The sequence below is a fragment of the Eriocheir sinensis genome, chromosome 33 (assembly GCF_024679095.1).
Source record: "Eriocheir sinensis breed Jianghai 21 chromosome 33, ASM2467909v1, whole genome shotgun sequence".
Lineage (NCBI taxonomy): Eukaryota > Metazoa > Arthropoda > Malacostraca > Decapoda > Varunidae > Eriocheir > Eriocheir sinensis.
The window spans coordinates 10,545,491-10,563,093 of record NC_066541.1 but is presented as its reverse complement, the minus strand read 5'-3'; the positions used below and the strand labels follow the sequence as shown (position 1 = coordinate 10,563,093).

The 17,603-nt window shown below is 43.4% G+C and overlaps 1 protein-coding gene across 8 annotated transcripts in view; it reads left to right on the top strand.

Annotated features, from left to right (window-relative positions):
* LOC127006715 (neuron navigator 2-like) overlaps positions 1-17,603 on the top strand; it is a 140,593-nt gene that overhangs the window by 53,310 nt on the left and 69,680 nt on the right. For 6 of the 8 annotated variants that reach the window (XM_050876946.1, XM_050876949.1, XM_050876945.1 and 3 more), the window contains exon 4: positions 14,201-14,433. In XM_050876946.1, the coding sequence (XP_050732903.1) occupies positions 14,201-14,433 (233 nt within the window). Of the gene's footprint in view, positions 1-1,291; positions 1,501-12,687; positions 12,878-14,200; positions 14,434-17,603 lie in introns of those variants that run through there. The other 2 variants (XM_050876948.1, XM_050876947.1) reach the window with 2 other exon arrangements.

Below are 17,603 nucleotides of genomic sequence, written 5' to 3'. Positions count from 1 at the left end.
AGAAAAAAAAATCAAATAGAGAATCATCAATCGTGGAGATAAAAAAACAGCACCAAAAGTAAAGATAAAACTAAATATAAAGAAAAGAAAACAGAGAACACGATGAAAACAAGTCACAAAAAATATAAATAAATAAATAAATAAAATGATCCCATGACAAGCCAAACAGAGAGAGTCGTCAATCGTGGATGTTAAAAATATCACCAAATAAAGAAGAAAAACATCCCCAACTCGCTCTACATTAACAAGCCCCTCGTCATGATCCTTATAGATGATGCAGCAGCGGCGCCCTCTCTCGCGTTGCCCAACACACTGCCTGACCCACCACGTGACCTCGCCTCGTGTGTCTGACTTAACCTTTGTGGCGTGTGTTTATTTATACTGACGGCGAGGAGACGTGACACGGAGGAAGGAGTGTGATTGTGTGAGGGGGGGAGGGGTTGAGGAGGAGGCTCAGAGGTAGGAGGAGAAGAAGGGGTGGCAAAAAAGTGAAGAATTGATTGTGATTGACAGACTGCGTGATAGTTTGATTGTAAAAGAAATAAGATGGTGATGGAAATAGATTAGAAACTTGAAGAATGATTGGAGGAGAAGAAGAAGAAGAAGAAGAAGACAGCCAGGAGGAAGGAAAGAACAAAACAGATGGTGGATGCTCTTTTTTTTTTTTTTTTTTTTTTTTTTGTGTGTGTGTGTGTGTGTGTGTGTGTGTGTGTGTGTGTGTGTGTGTGTGTGTGTGTGTACCTGCTGACGTTTGCCTTCAGGTGTTGTGTTGACGGGCTGTTGTGTTTGTGTTGCTGACGATACACTGACAATGAAGGGATGCTGACAGGGAAGGCCGAGAGAAGAGATACCAGGCTTTCCTTGTTCTCATTTTTCTGTTTTTCCTTCCTTTCTTCCTTCCTTCCCTCCGTCCTTCCTCTTCGGTTTATGTTCGGTCTCTTTTTTCTCTGTTTCGTCTCCATTTTCATCGTTATCTTCACCCTATCCCTTTTCTAATAATAATATAATTTTAGGGATGTTCATCTTTATACAATCTTTCTATCCTCCTTACTTTCATCATTCAATTCTTTCACTCAGTCCAATCTTTATTTATCCCATTTCTTCACTTCTTCATAGTCATCAACCTTATCTATTTCTACACTCTGTCGGTCATCCTAGAAAATCCGAAACACACACACACACACACACACATACACGCACACACACGCACGCCATGACGCACGTGTAAGCCCTTTCATCCCGTCTGTCCGTCCGTTCATCGCCCCGTCCCGTGTGGCTGTCAGTCTACAAGCGGCCGCGGTGACGCGAACACGGGTCGCTCTCTCTCTCACTCACTCGCTCACTCACTTTTTAAGACTTACAAAGAGAGCCAGAGAGAGAACTGAACGCTGTGCTATCTGAACCTCGAGTGCTATTAATCATTTTCTATTTATTTATTCATCTTATTTATTTTTTTGAAAGACTAAGTACGGTGATTGTGTTGCGTTGTGTTGTGCTTTGGTGGGTATAGTGTTACTGTGTGTGTGTGTGTGTTTTGACTGGCTTTTTTGGTGATGTTTTGATGATGGTGGTGGTGATGGTGTTGAACTTCTAGCTGTGATGCGGTGATTGTGGTGTTGGTGGTGGTGAATGGTGATTACTTCTTCATATGGTGCGTTGGTGATGGTGGTAGTGATTACAGTGTTGTGGTGTTACGGTGATGATGATGATAATGATAGTGGTGGTGGTGGTGGTGGTGGAGGTGGAGGTGGACTGTCATAACGCATTGGTATTGGGAAAGTCCTTGGTATAATTAGACTGACGTGAATGACGAAAATGACGCAACTGAATGACCTTTGTGTGTGTGTGTAATTTCGTGGAACTTTCGAACTGAACTTTGACTCGTGAAAAAGAAAAAAAAAAGTTAATGAAAAAAAAAGTAATACTGTGCTTGTGTCGTGTTGGTATACTGAACGTGATATTGTGAGCATGATTGAACTTTCAGAAGAGGCGGTGGTGGTGAATATGGTGTTGATAGTGACGGTGTATAGAAGTGGTGGTAGTGAGGTTGTGGTGTTGAGAAATGGTGGTAGAGCTGGTGATGGTGTTGATAGTGACGGTGTATAGAAGTGGTGGTAGTGAGGTTGTGGTGTTGAGAAATGGTGGTAGAGCTGGTGATGGTGTTGGTAGTGGTGATGGTAATGTTGTGGTGTTGTAAAATGGTGGTGATGGTGGTGCCTGGCGGTGTGTTTGTGGGCCAGCTCGCCGTGTGGTCAGTGTTGCATCCGTGATTGTGAGCGCTCTCTCTCTCTCTCTCTCTCTCTCTCTCTCTCTCTCTCTCTCTCTCTCTCTCTCTCTCGTCATAATTATGGTTCTAAACACAACTTTCTCGCAGGTCGTCGTCAGTCAGTCACGCAAACCAAATAATTTATGTATGTTCGTAAAAAAACAAACTTTCAGAATCATTGCAGCTTAAAAATATCACGAACAGGTTTTTATTTCTGATTAAACAAGAATTTTCACGCCTTCACGATTCCCGGATATCAGAAAACAACGGAAATCTAGACGCATTTTTAACTTAATCACGCAGCCTTTTTTTATAGTCACAACGGGAAAGTTTTACGCCTTGATAAATCTCCAGTGGTGAAAAGGTTTGGAATTTGAGACTTATTTTTCATGTTATATTGTGTAGCTAACGTCACAGGAGCAATATTAATGGTCTATTGTGTTCAGTAAATTCACCCATTGTTTCGTACACTAAAGAATGAAGTACGACGATGCTTTATGCCGAGAGAGAAACACAATGAAGATAACATAATAGGTACAGAAGGAAGAAAAATCGTGTCAAGAACTTCTCTCGAGACGGGTGGATAGAAGGAAAATATCAGACGTTTCTTATCCTTATGTCACCACGTCTTATCTCATCCGCTCATAAGAAGAAAGCAATTAACAGAGCTCTAGAGGAGATCTTATGCTAATGTGGTTTAAATAGGAAAAAAGAAACGTTCCCGATTTACATTTTCCTCACATAAACTCCTTTCGTGTCTTTCCCGGAGGAGACACAACCTTTTCTTGTTCACTCAACCGCGGCTGACCACGAACCAGACCACAGAAGTTTCCCCGAAAATAGACTAAGAAGGAGAACGGAGAAGAAGAGAAGAAGGAGAAGGAGAAGGAGGAGTCTAAAGGGAAGGGAAATGCTTGTGGATAGGAGAGCAACAGTAGGAGGAGGAGGAGCAAGAGGAGGAGGAGGGAGGGAACGTCTTAACCACAGGGAAGAAGGAAAGAGAAGGAGGGAAGGAGAGAGAGGAGGAGGGAGGGAGGGCACCGGTTACTTGTTTTGGCTTAAGTCTGTGTCTGTCTGTCCGTCTCTCTCCTTCTTTCCTTGTCTGTTATTTTTCTTTTGTTCCTTCGTTTGTTATTTCCCCCTTGTCTTTTTTTTTCCTTGCCTTTACCTCCCTTCTCTTCTCTTCCCTTGCCACTTCTTCCTTTTCCCCGTTTGTTTTTCCCTTGTTTGTCTGTCTGTCTTCCTGTCTTTCCTTTCTTCCCTTGTCTGTTCTCCCCTTGTCCCTTCTGTTTTTTTTTTTTTTGTTTTTTTTTTTACCATTTCTCTTCTTGTCTGTCTGCCGGCCTGTCTTGTCTCTGTCTCTCCCTTCTTTCCTCGCCTAGGCCTCACTCTGTTATCTTTGCACTCGCTCCCTCCTCCTTCATAAATAGCCGAAGGACGTTTATGTTTCGGCCGCCTTTACGGGGTTACAAAAGACTCCTGTTCCCGAGGCGTTTCGTAGCCTTGAGAAAACACTGAACTAGATACAACGAAGAGAGGCTAGATGGGTTTCTAGTTAAGTTATTCGGTGTTTTTATATGTAGCTGTTGTTGTTGTTTTCGTGGTTATAGCATATTCGTGTTCTTCCCATTGTGGTCTTGTGGTCTCCGGAAAGCACTGGAAATTGATTAACTTGTTGGAAGTTCAACCAATTTTCTTTCTAATATGCAATCTGTTGTTAGTTACAGTTTTCTGAATTCAAGGATGTTCGCGTTCTGACTTACGTGGTTTTGTGGTCTCTAGAAAGCACTGGGAATTGATTAACGAGTTGGAAGTTTAACTATTCCTCTACTTTTTAATACGCAGTCTGTTTTTAGTTACAGCTTTCTGAGTAAAAAGAGGTTTGTGTTCTAACTTATGTGGTTTTGTGGTCTCTGAAAAGCACTGGGAATTAATTAACGGGTTGAAAGTTTTGATATTTCTCATTTGTTTATAGAATCTGTTTAGTCATAGGTTTCAGAGTACAGTGAGCCTCGTGTTCTTACTACGGCGGTTTTGTGGTCTAGAAAGCACCGGGCCAGGATGTGGGGAAGTAATTAACGGGGTGGAAGTTTAGATATGTCATTTTGTTTTGTAGAATCCGTGTTTAGTCATAAGTTGTTTTCTGGGTACAGTGAACTTGGTGATCTTACGTCGAGTGTGTGTGGCCTTGAGAATTCACTGAACCAAGTTACGGAGAAAGTTAGAATTTTGCTTTTCTTTATATTCTTTTATGTTTTTGTTTGTTTTCGGTTAAATTTCAGGGGAAAAAAAAGTCGATGTTACTTTATAATTTGTCATCTTTAAGAAAACTATCCCTTGTAGTGATGCCCACAATAGAAGGTTTTAGATCACACACACACACACACACACACACACTATTTGCATCCTGTTTCGTAAAGGCTTGAAATCAGTGGAAATTGATGGTTTGGATTGGCGAGTGACGTTATAGCTAAAAAATAAAGAATGGTTCGTACTTTTTGTCGTGAAACTAGACGGTTTGACGGGGTATACTTATGTTGCAAGTCGTAAAATTCATGTGCTGGAAACGAAAAATATGAGTCTTGGTGATGGTGGAAGACCTTGGATATTCTGTTTCGCCAAAGGTAAAAAATTATGTATGACGAAAGGAAAAGAAAAACAGGAGAGTTGTATGTATTTTGTAACCTCTCTTTACGTAAAAAAAAAAAAATAGAAGGGCTGAGATATAGTGATTTTGTGGTTTCGTAAAAGCTAACAAGCCTCTCTCCTCTCTCTTCCTCATTCTCTTCCTCTTCCTCTCTCTGGACAAAGACATAAGCCCAGACGCCAACAAGCATCATACGTATTGTGTTTCGTAAGGGCAATATGCTGCTCGAGTGTTCTAAGTGTCGACTCGCAACACCTCCAAAGAGAGAGACACGAGCGAGGGGGAGAAAGTTGTGTTGCGCAAGACGGTTTTGTCGCCTCCAAGTCTCGGGTTTGTTTGTCTTGGTAACACTAACTCGTGGCGATGCGAGGAAGTGCTTGGAGGGAGAGGCGACGAGGCGAGGATAGGAGGAGAGAAGAGAGGAGAGGAAGGAGGAAGAGTAGTACAGGAGGAGGCGACGAGGCGAGGATAGGAGGATAGAAGAGAGGAGAGGAAGGAGGAAGAGTAGTACAGGAGGAGGCGACGAGACGAGAAGAGAGGAGAGGAAGGAGGAAAACTGGTACAGGAAGAGAGAAGTGAGGGAATGTGGGGTTAGGACGGGACAGGAAAGGAAAGGAAAACGGGAAAAAAGGGGAAGGAAAAGAGAGGAGAGACGAGATGAGAAGAAAAGAGAAGAGAGAAAAGGAAGAAGAGAAACCAGTGCAGGAGAAATAAGGAGAGGGATGAATCGAGGAAAGAAGAGAGAAAGGAAGGAAAACAAGGACAGGAGGGAAAAGGGAAGAGAAAGCGAGGTGAGGATAGGAAAGAAGAGAAGAAGAGAGAAAAGAAAGAAAGGAAACGAAGCAGGAAAAATAAAGGAAGGGAATGCGAAATGAGAATATAAATGGAAAAGAAAGGAAAAGAAAGTGGAGGAGGCAAGAATCACAATCGAGGAGAGAAAAGGAGAGATCGGAGAGGAGAGGAGAGTTGGGCTTCTGTCTAGCTGATCAGGGACAGTTAAAGTAATTCTCCAGCATCGTCAGTCCTCCCCACCCAACCGCACCCCCCACAGCCTGTTCCTCGCCACCGCACGTCACGTTCCATCTCTCCTCCACCCCACCCAGCCACACCCCACCCAGCCACACCCACGGCTCTGTTTACTCCTACCTCATGTTACCCCATCCACCCCTTCCTCTTCCTCATCCATTCCTACCTATGTTATCCCATCCACCTCATCCCTCGCATTCATTCCTACCTATCCCACCTCGTGTTACTCTATTCATCTCTTCTTCATCCTCATTCATTCTCATTTCCTACGTATTCCGCCTTATTTTAATCATCGTATCCTTCTTACCTTGCTTTAACTTTCTCATGTCTTTCTCTTCATTAAGTCATGTTCTGTGTTTCTCAGGTGCTCGTCTTACCCTCTTCCTTGCCACCCAATGCAATCCTAACCTTTTTCTCCCTTCTTCCTAGCATCATCTTGCAATCTCTGTACTTACCTTCTTCTTCTTGTTCTACCCTCTGCCGTCATCATCATATTCGCCTCTCAGTGCCACCCAACGTAATCTCAACCCTTCCCTGTCCTTCCTTACCCTTCCATATCCTTCTCCTCCTCCTCTATTACCACCCAACGTAATCTCAATCGTTATCCACCCTTTCCCACCCTTCCACATCCTTCTCCACCCTTCTTTAACCTTTCCCATCATTCCCCTCCCATCCCCTCCCCTTCCCCGTCCTTCCCCGCCCCTCCACCCACCACACACATACACACAAACACGAAAATTGAGCAGGGAGGTAATTTGCATCATTAAACAGAACGCAGACTCCACCACCACCACCGTCACCACCACCACCGTCACCACCACCACCACCACCACCACCGTCACCACCACCACCACCACCACGACTCACCAGTTTGCATGGCGCTTTAATGACTGAACTTTGAGCGGTGAAAGGGGGGAGAAGGGGGGTGAGAGGGGGGAGGGGGGAAGAAAGGGGTGCACCAGAGCTCTCCTTCATCCCTTCATTATTAATCAAGGGGAGGGAGAGAGTGTATGGCGCGCCCCCTCCTTCTCTCTCTCTCTCTCTCTCTCTCTCTCTCTCTCTCTCTCTCTCTCTCTCTCTCTCTCTCTCTCTCTCTCTCTCTCTCTCTCTCTCTCTCTCTCTCTCTCGCTCTCGCTCTCATGCATTCAGCCGTCATATCAGCGTCCTTATGAGTCAGCAGGAGGAAGAGGAGGAGGAGGAGGAGGAGGAGGAGAAGCAAGACGAGAAGGAGGAAGAGGAGGAGGAAAGTTGTAGCTATAACGATATCCTTTCCCCTCCCTCCTCCTCCTCCTCCTCCTCTTCCTCCTTCCCCAATATGGAATTTATCAAGTTATTAACAAAAGGGGAAACTCAACTATACCTTTTCCTTCACTAATTACCGTGGCGGAGAGGATCACTTAATTGGTTCGTCCTGCTGGAAGGGAGAAGAAGGGAAGAGGAGGAGGAAGAGGAAGAGGAGGGTGGGGGGCAGTAGGGAGGTTGGAAAGAGGTTGGGAAGAGATGGAGAGGAAAGAGGAAATGCTGATAAAGAATAGAGAAGAGAGGGAGAGGAAAAGAGGAAAACGAGAAAGGAATAGGAAGGAAAGAGGCAAAATAAAAGGAGAGAAAAGAGGAGAGAGAGAGAGTAGGGAGGCTTGGAAAGAATGGAAAGAAAAGAGAGAAAGATGGAAAGGAAAAGATGAAGACAGGAAAGGAATAGGAAGGAAATAGGGAGAAGGAAAGAATGGGAAGAACAGAAGAGAAAGGGAGAGAGTTGGGCTTCGACTGCAGAATCCCCTCTTCCCTCTCCCTTCTCTCCCCTCTTCCTTGGCAGCCTCCCCCCTTACCCTCCGTTCTCTCCTCCCTTCTCTCCCTCCCTCGGGCTGCCTAATGAAGCCTTACGCCGCCCTAAGACCGAGGGAGGCTGAGTGATGAAGGAAGGGAGAGAGAGGGAGATGGAGGGAGGGAGAGAGAGAGAGATGCATAGAGGGACAGAGTTGCAGTGGGAGGGACCAAGGGAGAAAGGGGAGAGGTTGACATAGGGAGGGGCAGATGGGGATGGGTGAAATAGAGTAAAAAGGGAGAGGGAGGGCAGGAGAGAGAAAAGGGAGAGGTACCCATAGAGAGGGACAGATGGAAAGGGGTAACCGGAGAAGGGGAGGGAAGAGGGAGGGATGGAAGGGGAAAGTCACGTGATGGAGCGAGGAGAGGGAAAAAAATGGAGAGGAAAAAAATCTATATAAAAAAATCTATATGTAGAAAGATGATTTTGACAGGAAAGAAGGGTAATAAAGAAAAAAAAAGAGAGGAAGTAGTGGAAGAAGGAGAGGAAAGAGGTATGATAGAGAAACAAAGGAGACAAGAAGAAGTGCGAGGAGGAAAGAGAGGAGAGAGTAAATAAAATGAAAGATGAAAGAAACAAGGAAGACATGAAGAAATAAAAATGCAAGGAGGAGGAGGAGGAAAGAAGGAGAGGAGAGAGGGAAACTGATGACAGGAAGAAGAGGGAAAACAGGAAGAGGGAGAGTTAGTGAGAGACGAGGAGTAAGATGATAAAAAAAACAAGGAAGACAGGAGGAAGAGGAAAGAAGGACAGGAAACAGGGAAGCTGATGACAGGAAGAAGAAGAGGGATACTCAAGGAAGAGGGGAGAGGCAATGAGGGGCGAGGAGGCGAAGGAAGGGAAGGGAGAGGGGTGAGGGGAAGGGAAACTTTATGAGCCTTGAAGAGCATTAAGTGGGCGATAATCGTCTCCAGGGAAGGGAAGGAGGAGAGAAAACGTTTTAGTGGCGGAGAAACATTTTGCGGCCAACGTTTACGAGGCGAACATTAGCTTCCACTCCTCGGCCAACCCTTAGCCTGTCCGAGCACATCCTGAGACAAGCTGGACTCAAGGAAACGCGTATCAAGCTCAACCCAAACCGAACTTGACCAAACCGAGGCCACTCTAAATCCATCAGAAGCTCACCCCAAAATATTTTACCAAACCAAACCCAAACAAGCTCGTACCAAACCTAACATAACTAAGAAAACACCAAACCCATACCAGACTCAACCTAGACAAAGTAAATGAACCCAATCCCAATATTAACCTATTCAAAATACAACTAAACCAAAACAAATCCAACCAAAACAAACCTAATCAAACCAGAGATCATTTCAGAACCTTTTATCATACAACCTTAATCATAGTCACCCTGAAATATACAAGTTCCCCTAAATCACCCTAGAATTCCCCTATAGTGCAACCCCAACCCCAGAGTCACCCTTGTGTAAATTTCACCCTTCACAATCCACCCTAGATCACTTTAGAATCTCCCTCTAATTCATTCCTAATAAAACCTTCACAAAGATTTCCCCTTGAGAGTCACCCGTCCCCTCCTAATTCTTCCGTAATAAAAGTCACCCTTAGTCGATTCACCCCTTCAGAAGTACTCGTCCCCCTTAGATAGTCGCCCCCCTTAGAAAATCACATGCCCCCCTTAGTCAACTGCTTTAGAGAGGTACCCCCCTTAAGAGAAGCACCCGTCCTTTCCTTAGAGAGATACACCCCTATTCTTGAGTCTCGCACCCACCATAGAGTCACTCCCCATGGCATAGAGGTAACCCCCCCCTTAATAGAGGCACCCGTCCCTTCCCTTACGCACTCCGTCACTCCTATTGGTTATTACGAGAGCCATTAACAGACTCATCAAAGACCAGTGACCGTGTTTACTGTGTGTCTGTGTGTGTGACGCGGAAACAACGTGGCGGCTCGTAAAGCGTGACAGCCCGTAACGGTGTAGGGGGGAGGGAGGGGCTGTGTGTGTGTGTGTGTGTGTGTGTGTGTGTGTGTGTGTGTGTGTGAGTGAGTGCTTTCTGCCTCCCCTCATTGCTGACTTTGCTTGTTGTTGTTGTTTCTTACTTCTTGTTGTTGCTCTTGTGTTGATGAAGAGCGGAGGAGGAGGAGGAGGAGGTGGAGGAGGAAGAAGAGTACGAAAAGGGAAGAGGCAGAAGACGAGAAGCAGAAGTGGTATCAGAAGTATGAGAAAGAGGACGAAGAAGTTTTAGAAGTAGGAGAAAGAGGACGAAGAAGGAAGAGGAGGAATAAGAGGAGCAAAAGTGGTAGGAAGAGTAGAGAGGAGAAAGAGAACGAAAGGGGAAGAGAGGGAGAAGAGGAAAGACAGAAGTGGAGGAAAGAAAGGTGTTGGGAGGAAGAAAAGGATTGAAGGAGAGAGAGAGAGAGAGAGAGAGAGAAGCAGATGGCAATGTTTTGATACAACCCTTTCGAGTGTGTGCCCTTCTCATTGACTAACGGAGGCTGGGGAGAGGGAGATAGATAGATAGATAGACAGACAGATAGCTAGATAGATAGATAGAAGGAAAGAGACACACTAACTGATGAAAGGAAAATAGATGAAGAGGTAAATAGATTAATGGATAGGTAAGGTAGATAGAGAGGTAGATTTTTTTTTATTTTAAAGGAAGGACCTCAAGGATAAAACAAAACTAAAATTAATAGGTAAATAAAGAATAGGTAGGTTGATTAATTGATAGACTCGATAGATGGGAAATAAATCGTTCGTTATATAAATTGATTGAGAGAAATTGATATGTATGGACGTTTTTTTATGAAGCTAGATAGGGAGTCAACGTGTGTGTGTGTGTGTGTGTGTGTGTGTGTGTGTGTGTGTGTGTGTGTGTGTGTGTGTGTGTGATTGGATGTGATGTCCCTTTGTTTTCTTTCCCCCATTTTTTAAAAGGAAGTGGTGGTGCGTGTGATGATGATGGTGATGGTGGTGGTGTTGATGGTGACTGTGATGAGACAAACAATAGTGACAGACAGACAATGACAGACAGACCCCAAAATGCTCACTTCTCCGTCCTTTTCTTCTCTTTCTCTCTCCTTCTCTTCCTATTCTTCTCCCTCCCTCTTCTTTTATTCTTCTATTTCCTGCTTTTCACGTCACATTCTTCAACTATTTGTCTTTCTATGTTCATTCGTTTTCTTTCCATTCACTCTTCTCTTTACTCTTCTCCCTCTTTTCTTTATCTTTTTCTTCCTATTATTCTTTCGTTCATGTCTTTTGTTCCTTCTTTTTTTCTCTTATCGGTACATTCGTCAACTTTTTTTTCTTTCTCTATTTTTCATTCTTCTTCTTTTCAGTTCTTCATTTGTATTTACCTTTTTACCTTTCTTTCCTTTCTTACTAATTTTCTTTCTCTTCTTATTCTCCTTTATACATTTTACTCTTCATCTCTTCATCCTCTTCACCCTTTCTTAACTCCCACTCCTTCCTTCCTTAACTCCTTCCTTTTTTTCTTTATTCCTTCTCACTCTGCCTAATCTCCTTTCCCTTCTCATCTTTCATTCATATCTTCCATCCTTCCGTTCGTCCGTCCTCCTTCCGCCCCTCACAGATGTAGATTATATATGTGAATAAAAGTTCCAGTTAATCACTCTATCTTTCCATCTTCTTACTTTTCTCCTCTTTTATGTATATCTCCAATTCTTCCGTCTGGTTCTCCTTCTCCCGCCCCTCTCTGTATCGTTTTCTTCTTTTTATACTTATCATCTTTCCTTCATATCTCCCATCCTTCCGCTTCTCTCCTTCTTCTTCTCCTCTTTCTCTTTTTTCTTCCCCTTATTTATACTTCTCATCTCTCATATATATCTTCCACTTGTCTCTCTTTCCACCCTTCTCCTCATCTTTTTTCTCCCTTCATATTTACACACTTATATACCCTTCCCACCCTCCATCTCTCCTTATCTCAGCCCTTCCTCCCTCTCTCCTTATCTCAGCCTTTCCTCCTCCCTCCCTCCCTCCCTGCATAGTCTAATTCCGATGCTAATGAGTCTGCTGCCCTTGATTCCTCCCCGGCGGGTCGTACGAAGCTTGTATCGCGCCCTAAGTGGCTCAAAGGGCGCCCGACTAGTTACTTAAGGGGTAGACCAGCCTCTTTGGGGGTACACGAGGGAAGGAGGACATGTTGCAGAGGGCGTTATAGTGGTGGTGGTGGTGGTGGAAGGGGGTTGGTTAGTAGGGAGTGTTGTTGTTGTGGTGGTATTGGTGTGATTGTGATGTAGTGGTTGTGATGTTTGTTTCTGTTTTGTTGATTTGGTGTTTGGTTTTGTTCTCACGTTTCTTTAATCCATTTTGTTTCTGTTTTGTTGATTTGGTGTTTGGTTTTGTTCTGTTCTCTCGTTTTTTTAATCCGTTTTAGTTTTGTTGATTTGGTGTTTGGTTTTGTTCTGTTCTCTCGTTTCTTTAATCCGTTTTAGTTTTGTTGATTTGGTGTTTGGTTTTGTTCTGTTCTCTCGTTTTTTTAATCCGTTTTAGTTTTGTTGATTTGGTGTTTGGTTTTGTTCTGTTCTCTCGTTTCTTTAATCCGTTTTAGTTTTGTCCTTTTTTTTTTTCATTCTCTGGTGTAGTGTTTTGTCGAATTATTCTTCCTTTGCCTCTGTTCATGTATATTTGTTTACTTTGCCTCAGAAGATTGTTTTTCGTTGTTTTCCCTTGTGTTTCCTTGTTTTAGTCTTGTGTTCTTTTTTGTTCATACCCTAGTGGCGTGTTTTATCGAATTCTTCATTTATTTTTATTTTGCTTCAAGGTAATGGTGGTGGTGGTGGTGTTTTTTCCTTGGTCGCTTCGTAGTACGTTCTGTCGGGAGCGAATGAAATGTGTGAGAACCTGACACGCTGGAAAGGCCGTGTGAGCGTCTCCTGGTCAGTGTGTCTGTGGATTAGTGAACTGTAACCTTAACCTCTTCACGTCGTCGCCGCTTTCAGTGTGATATAAAAGACTGTAAAGACATGAGGCACGCTGGAAAGACCTTGTGAGTGCGCTAAATAGTGTGTGTTTGTGCGTGTGTCCGTGAACAAAGCCTCGAATGGTGACCAACGTAGAGTCCGTGGCGGGGGCATCACGCGCCCCGCCCCCGACCATGGGCGTGGAGCAGTGGAAGCCCAAGACAGCCAGGTAATGGGTGAAGCCGCGAGCAGAAAACAATAATCTTTTCTTTAAAAATGAATGTTTAGGTAAATGAATGAATAGATAAATATTAACTGAAAGATCACATAGAGAAAGAGATAAAATGGATAGAAATAGATATTTTTTTACGCTCGGCCTGCTGGAGAAATGGATAGAATAGACAGACATAGAAATAAGGTATTATGTAAACATGAATAAATAGACAAGTGAATGGATAAATGATGAGTGAGTAAAGAGACATAAGAAAACAAAAAAAATCAAAATATATAACCTTCATCCTTATTAGAAGTGGTTTTACTAAGGCAAGCATAGGGAGTCCCGGCCCCAAGAGAGATGTTTGGCACCCACCATAAAATTCTGAGGAAAACACGCTTGATTGACTAATTAGAAATATACCTCGGGCCCTCCCATAGACTCCGGGTTATAGATAGAAGTATTAAATATTTAATCCCAGTTTATTGGTATCATATTCGAGTCCATAGAGAGCAATTCAAACATAAAAATCAACGTTATCACTCCCTCACGGCCATTACCATTTAATTTAATGTACCTCAGAGTCATTTCGTATGGCTAAATGTCTGCCAGGGGCGTTCATGTATACATCAGATTTTTGTGTGTATGTTTTAGTGCACACCAAGGCTAGTGTGTGTATATTAATATATTTTTAGTGCTGTTTGGTTCGTTGGACGCTGCAGAAGGCACCAAACGCAACCTAACGTAACCTAACCTATTCCAGCCGCCAGGGCCATTTAGGTAACTCGATGTCCTTATTTATATTTAAATGTATACAACAGGATCATTATGGGTCTTCTTATGCATCTTAGGACCGTTTGTATACCAATAGGACGCCACAGAAGGCACATAACTCACCTAGCTAACCCTCACCGTCTCTTCCAGCAGCTGTCAGGGCCGTTATATATGTTTTAATGTACACAGGGCCATCATGTGGCTAATAATGCATCTTGGTGTCGTTTATGTGCTCTTTAGACGCCCCAGAAGACACCAAACAACTAACCAATCTAACCAACCCTCGACGTCTCATCCAGCTGTCTTATGTTTTAGTGTACTACAAGGCCATGACGTGCCTAATAATGTTTCTTAGTGCCGTTAACATACCCTTGAGAGACCCCATAAGGCACCAAACAAAACTAACATAATCCTCGGCGTCTCTTCCAGCTGTTAGAGCCATTTATGTACATCAGCCGCCTTTATATGTTTAGTAATGTTTCTCAGCGCCGTTAGTGTACTCTTTAGACACCCCATAAGGCACAGGGCACAACTAACCTATGTAACCCTCTTCGTCCCTTCCAGGAGCGGCGGGACCTCCAACTTGGTGCGCGCGTCGCTGCGGGGTCCGGCGGGGCAAAGCGGCGGCGGCGGCGGCGGAGGCGGCGGCCACAACAACAACAACGCGGCGTCGAACCACGTGCACGCCGCCTCGCCCTACCACTCCCCCGCGCCGCCCGCCAAGCACAAGGACTCCATGCTCGACAAGCTCAAGATCTTCAACCACAAGGACAAGGACGCCAGGAACAAGACCACCAGTAAGTTGAGGAATTTTACGTCAGTTTTTCCTTGTGTAACTTCTTTCTGTGATTCATGTCCTTAGCTCTTGTAAGGTAAAGTGGTTGCCTGTCTCAAGATCTTCAAAGTACAAGGACGCCACTAAGTTGAGAAAGGACGTTCGTTGTTTTTCCTCATTGTACTTCTTTCTGTAATGCATGTCAAGCTCTTTTAGTGTTTTTAGTATTTTTTTAATGAACTGTGAGAGAGAGATTGTTATGTTAGTCAATATTAAGGAATGATAGTGAATGATAGGGCGTGTTTAATATCTTATTGCTATACCTACTAAGCGAACGGTATTGCCAAAGAAAGGATACGATACGCAGTGATATATTCAAGTCTTTGATAATTAATAAGGAAGAAACGTCAATTACAAAGGTCAATAATAGTTTAAAAAGAGAAAAAAATAGTTGTCATCAAAGGGAATGTTTTTTTACTTTTTATTAAGTAAGCAAAAGAAAGTTCATCAATTCATTATTCACGTCACTCAAAAAGAAGGTAAAGTTAGAGGACATACATACACTAAAGCTGCGCGTGGTCTCCGTGCTCATCTCCGTCACAATCAAAGACTCAATTATAAAGTCGTCCATAACTTTTTAAATCCGACGCCTCATTGACCTTTTTGACTCGTTTGTTTACCTTCGTTTGTTGTCTTGATCTTGAGGTTAACGAGCAGGACCACGTTAATTAAGGGAGGCAGGCGAGGTTAATGTTTGTTAGTGGCCTTTGATCATGGGTCAGAGAGAGAGAGAGAGAGAGAGAGAGAGAGAGAGAATACCATATGTTACTTGAGTTCAATCGGTCATTCCCTCCTCTTCCTCCTCCTCTCCTTTCTTCCCTTCTCTCTCTACTCTTTTCCTTCCCTCCTTGCTTGCTCTCTTCCATTCCCTTCCTCTCTTCTCCTTTATTTTATTTTCCTCCTCTTCTTTCCTCTTCCTCTGTACCTTTTTCCTTCCCTCCTCCGTTCCTACCTGCGTCTCTTCCCTCCTCCTCCTCCTCCGTCCTTCTCTCCTCCCTTCCCTCCTTCCCTCCATATTGTTCCTCCCTCCTACCTGGTTATTTTCGTCCCGTCTTTCCTTGTATCGTATTTTTCCTCCCTCCTCCTGTCAATTTTCCCCTCCTCTCAATTTGTTTTCCTCCCACCCTCCGCTCCTCTCTCCCTCATTTTCCCTTCCTTCCCTCCATTTCCTCCCTCCCCTTCTCTCCTCTCTTTTATTTTCTCATCTTAAAAATGGCTTTCCGCTCGACCTTCGCTTTTCAATTGTTTTTTTTTTTCCACGCTCTAAGACACACACACACACACACACACACACACACACACACACACACACACACACACACACACAGGTGTTTTTATATACACAAGTGTGCTCATGGCTACATCTCTCTCTCTCTCTCTCTCTCTCTCTCTCTCTCTCTCTCTCTCTCTCTCTCTCTCTCTCTCTCTCTCTCTCTCTCTCTCTCTCTCTCTCTCTCTCTCTCTCTCATTCATTCGTTTCATTCATAACTTTTTTTTCTTGTTTTTTCTTTGTTTCTTTCCTCCTCATTCTTTTCCTCCTCTCCTCTTTATCCCTATCCCTTCCTTCTATCTCCTTCCCTCTCCCTTCCTTCTATATTCTTCCCTCTCCCTTCCTTTTATCCTTCTCTCCCTTCCTTCCTCCTCTTTCTCCTCTTTTCCTCTCCTGTCCCTCATCCTTCCCTCTCCCTTCCTTTCCTCTCCCTTCTTTCCTTCTCCTTTCCATCATCATCGTTATTCCTCTCTCTTCCTTCCCCATTACCATCATTATAATCATCATCATCATCATCATCATTATCCTTTGCTTCCCTCGTCTGAAATGGAAACTTCTCTTAACTTCCTCCTTTGAAGACTCCCCTCGCCCTCCTACCTGTGCTTAAGGCTTCACCTGTTCATTAACCTTTCGCCGTTTTTACCTGGACCACCTGCAACCTTTACCTGAAAAAGCCGCGGCGTAACCTCATCCACCTGGCGATCTAGAATACCTGAGCCCCTCCGGTTGTTTTACTTCCTTAATATTTACCTTTACCTTTAACTTCTTTACTAATTATATATACCTGTATTTTTAGTTATTTTGCTTTTTTTCTTGTTATCTATGTTTTTTTTTCTTTTAACTCTACTGTTTATGTATTTGCCTTTGTTTCCTGTTATTTTTATTCATATTTCAACTTTCATTATTATTATTATTATTATTATTATTATTATTACTTTTTATCTATAACTAACTCATTATTGTCATTATTATTAGTTTTATATCCACTACTTACTCATTATCAACTTTCAACTCTCTATATACCTGCTTTTTAGTTGCTCTTCCTTCATTTATTGCTTTTTACATTCATCTTCAATTCGTTATTATTTATTGGCTTGTTTCATTATTAACCCCTTTGCTCTTGTGTCTTTATTTTACTTTCTTTTACTTATATTCCTTCCCTTTACCTTCCATACATTACTATTTCTGTACCTCTTCTTACCTGCTCCTCCTTCCCTAATTACCTTTCCGTCAGAGTATCTGTTTTTGAGCTCTTCTATTTTCAGCACATTTGATCCTCCTTACAGACATTTTCCCCCTCATCTCTATGTCCTTCACCTTTTACCTGCGTATTAAAGTTTTCAATACTCCAAACGAAACTGACCTCTCTTTTGGGCACTCATCATGTACTCTTTATGGTGGAGCAGCGCGTGGTGGACTTTCCCTTTTCTTTTTTATGCCCATGAGCTGTTTCCTTAGATGTATAAAGATTCCAATGATTTAAGTGATATTTAGGTCCAATGGTTACCTGATTTTCACCTTTATTTATTTACGGTTAAAAGTGTGATTGCGTGACTAACGTTATCTTCGTACACACAAAGTCAGTCAGTCATAAGGTAACGGAGGTGGTATTAACTCAACCTCCTCCTTGTTACTTCTACCTAGTCCTATAACTCTCTCTCTCTCTCTCTCTCTCTCTCTCTCTCTCTCTCTCTCTCTCTCTCTCTCTCTCTCTCTCTCTCTCTCTCTCTCTCTCTCTCTCTCTCTCTCTCTCTCGCTCTCGCTCTTTCATAACTCTCTCCTCCCCAAACTGTGTCCGTCCCTAACTTTCCTAACTTCTCCAGACGCCGAGTTGTATACAGACCCTCACACGGCCTCACCTC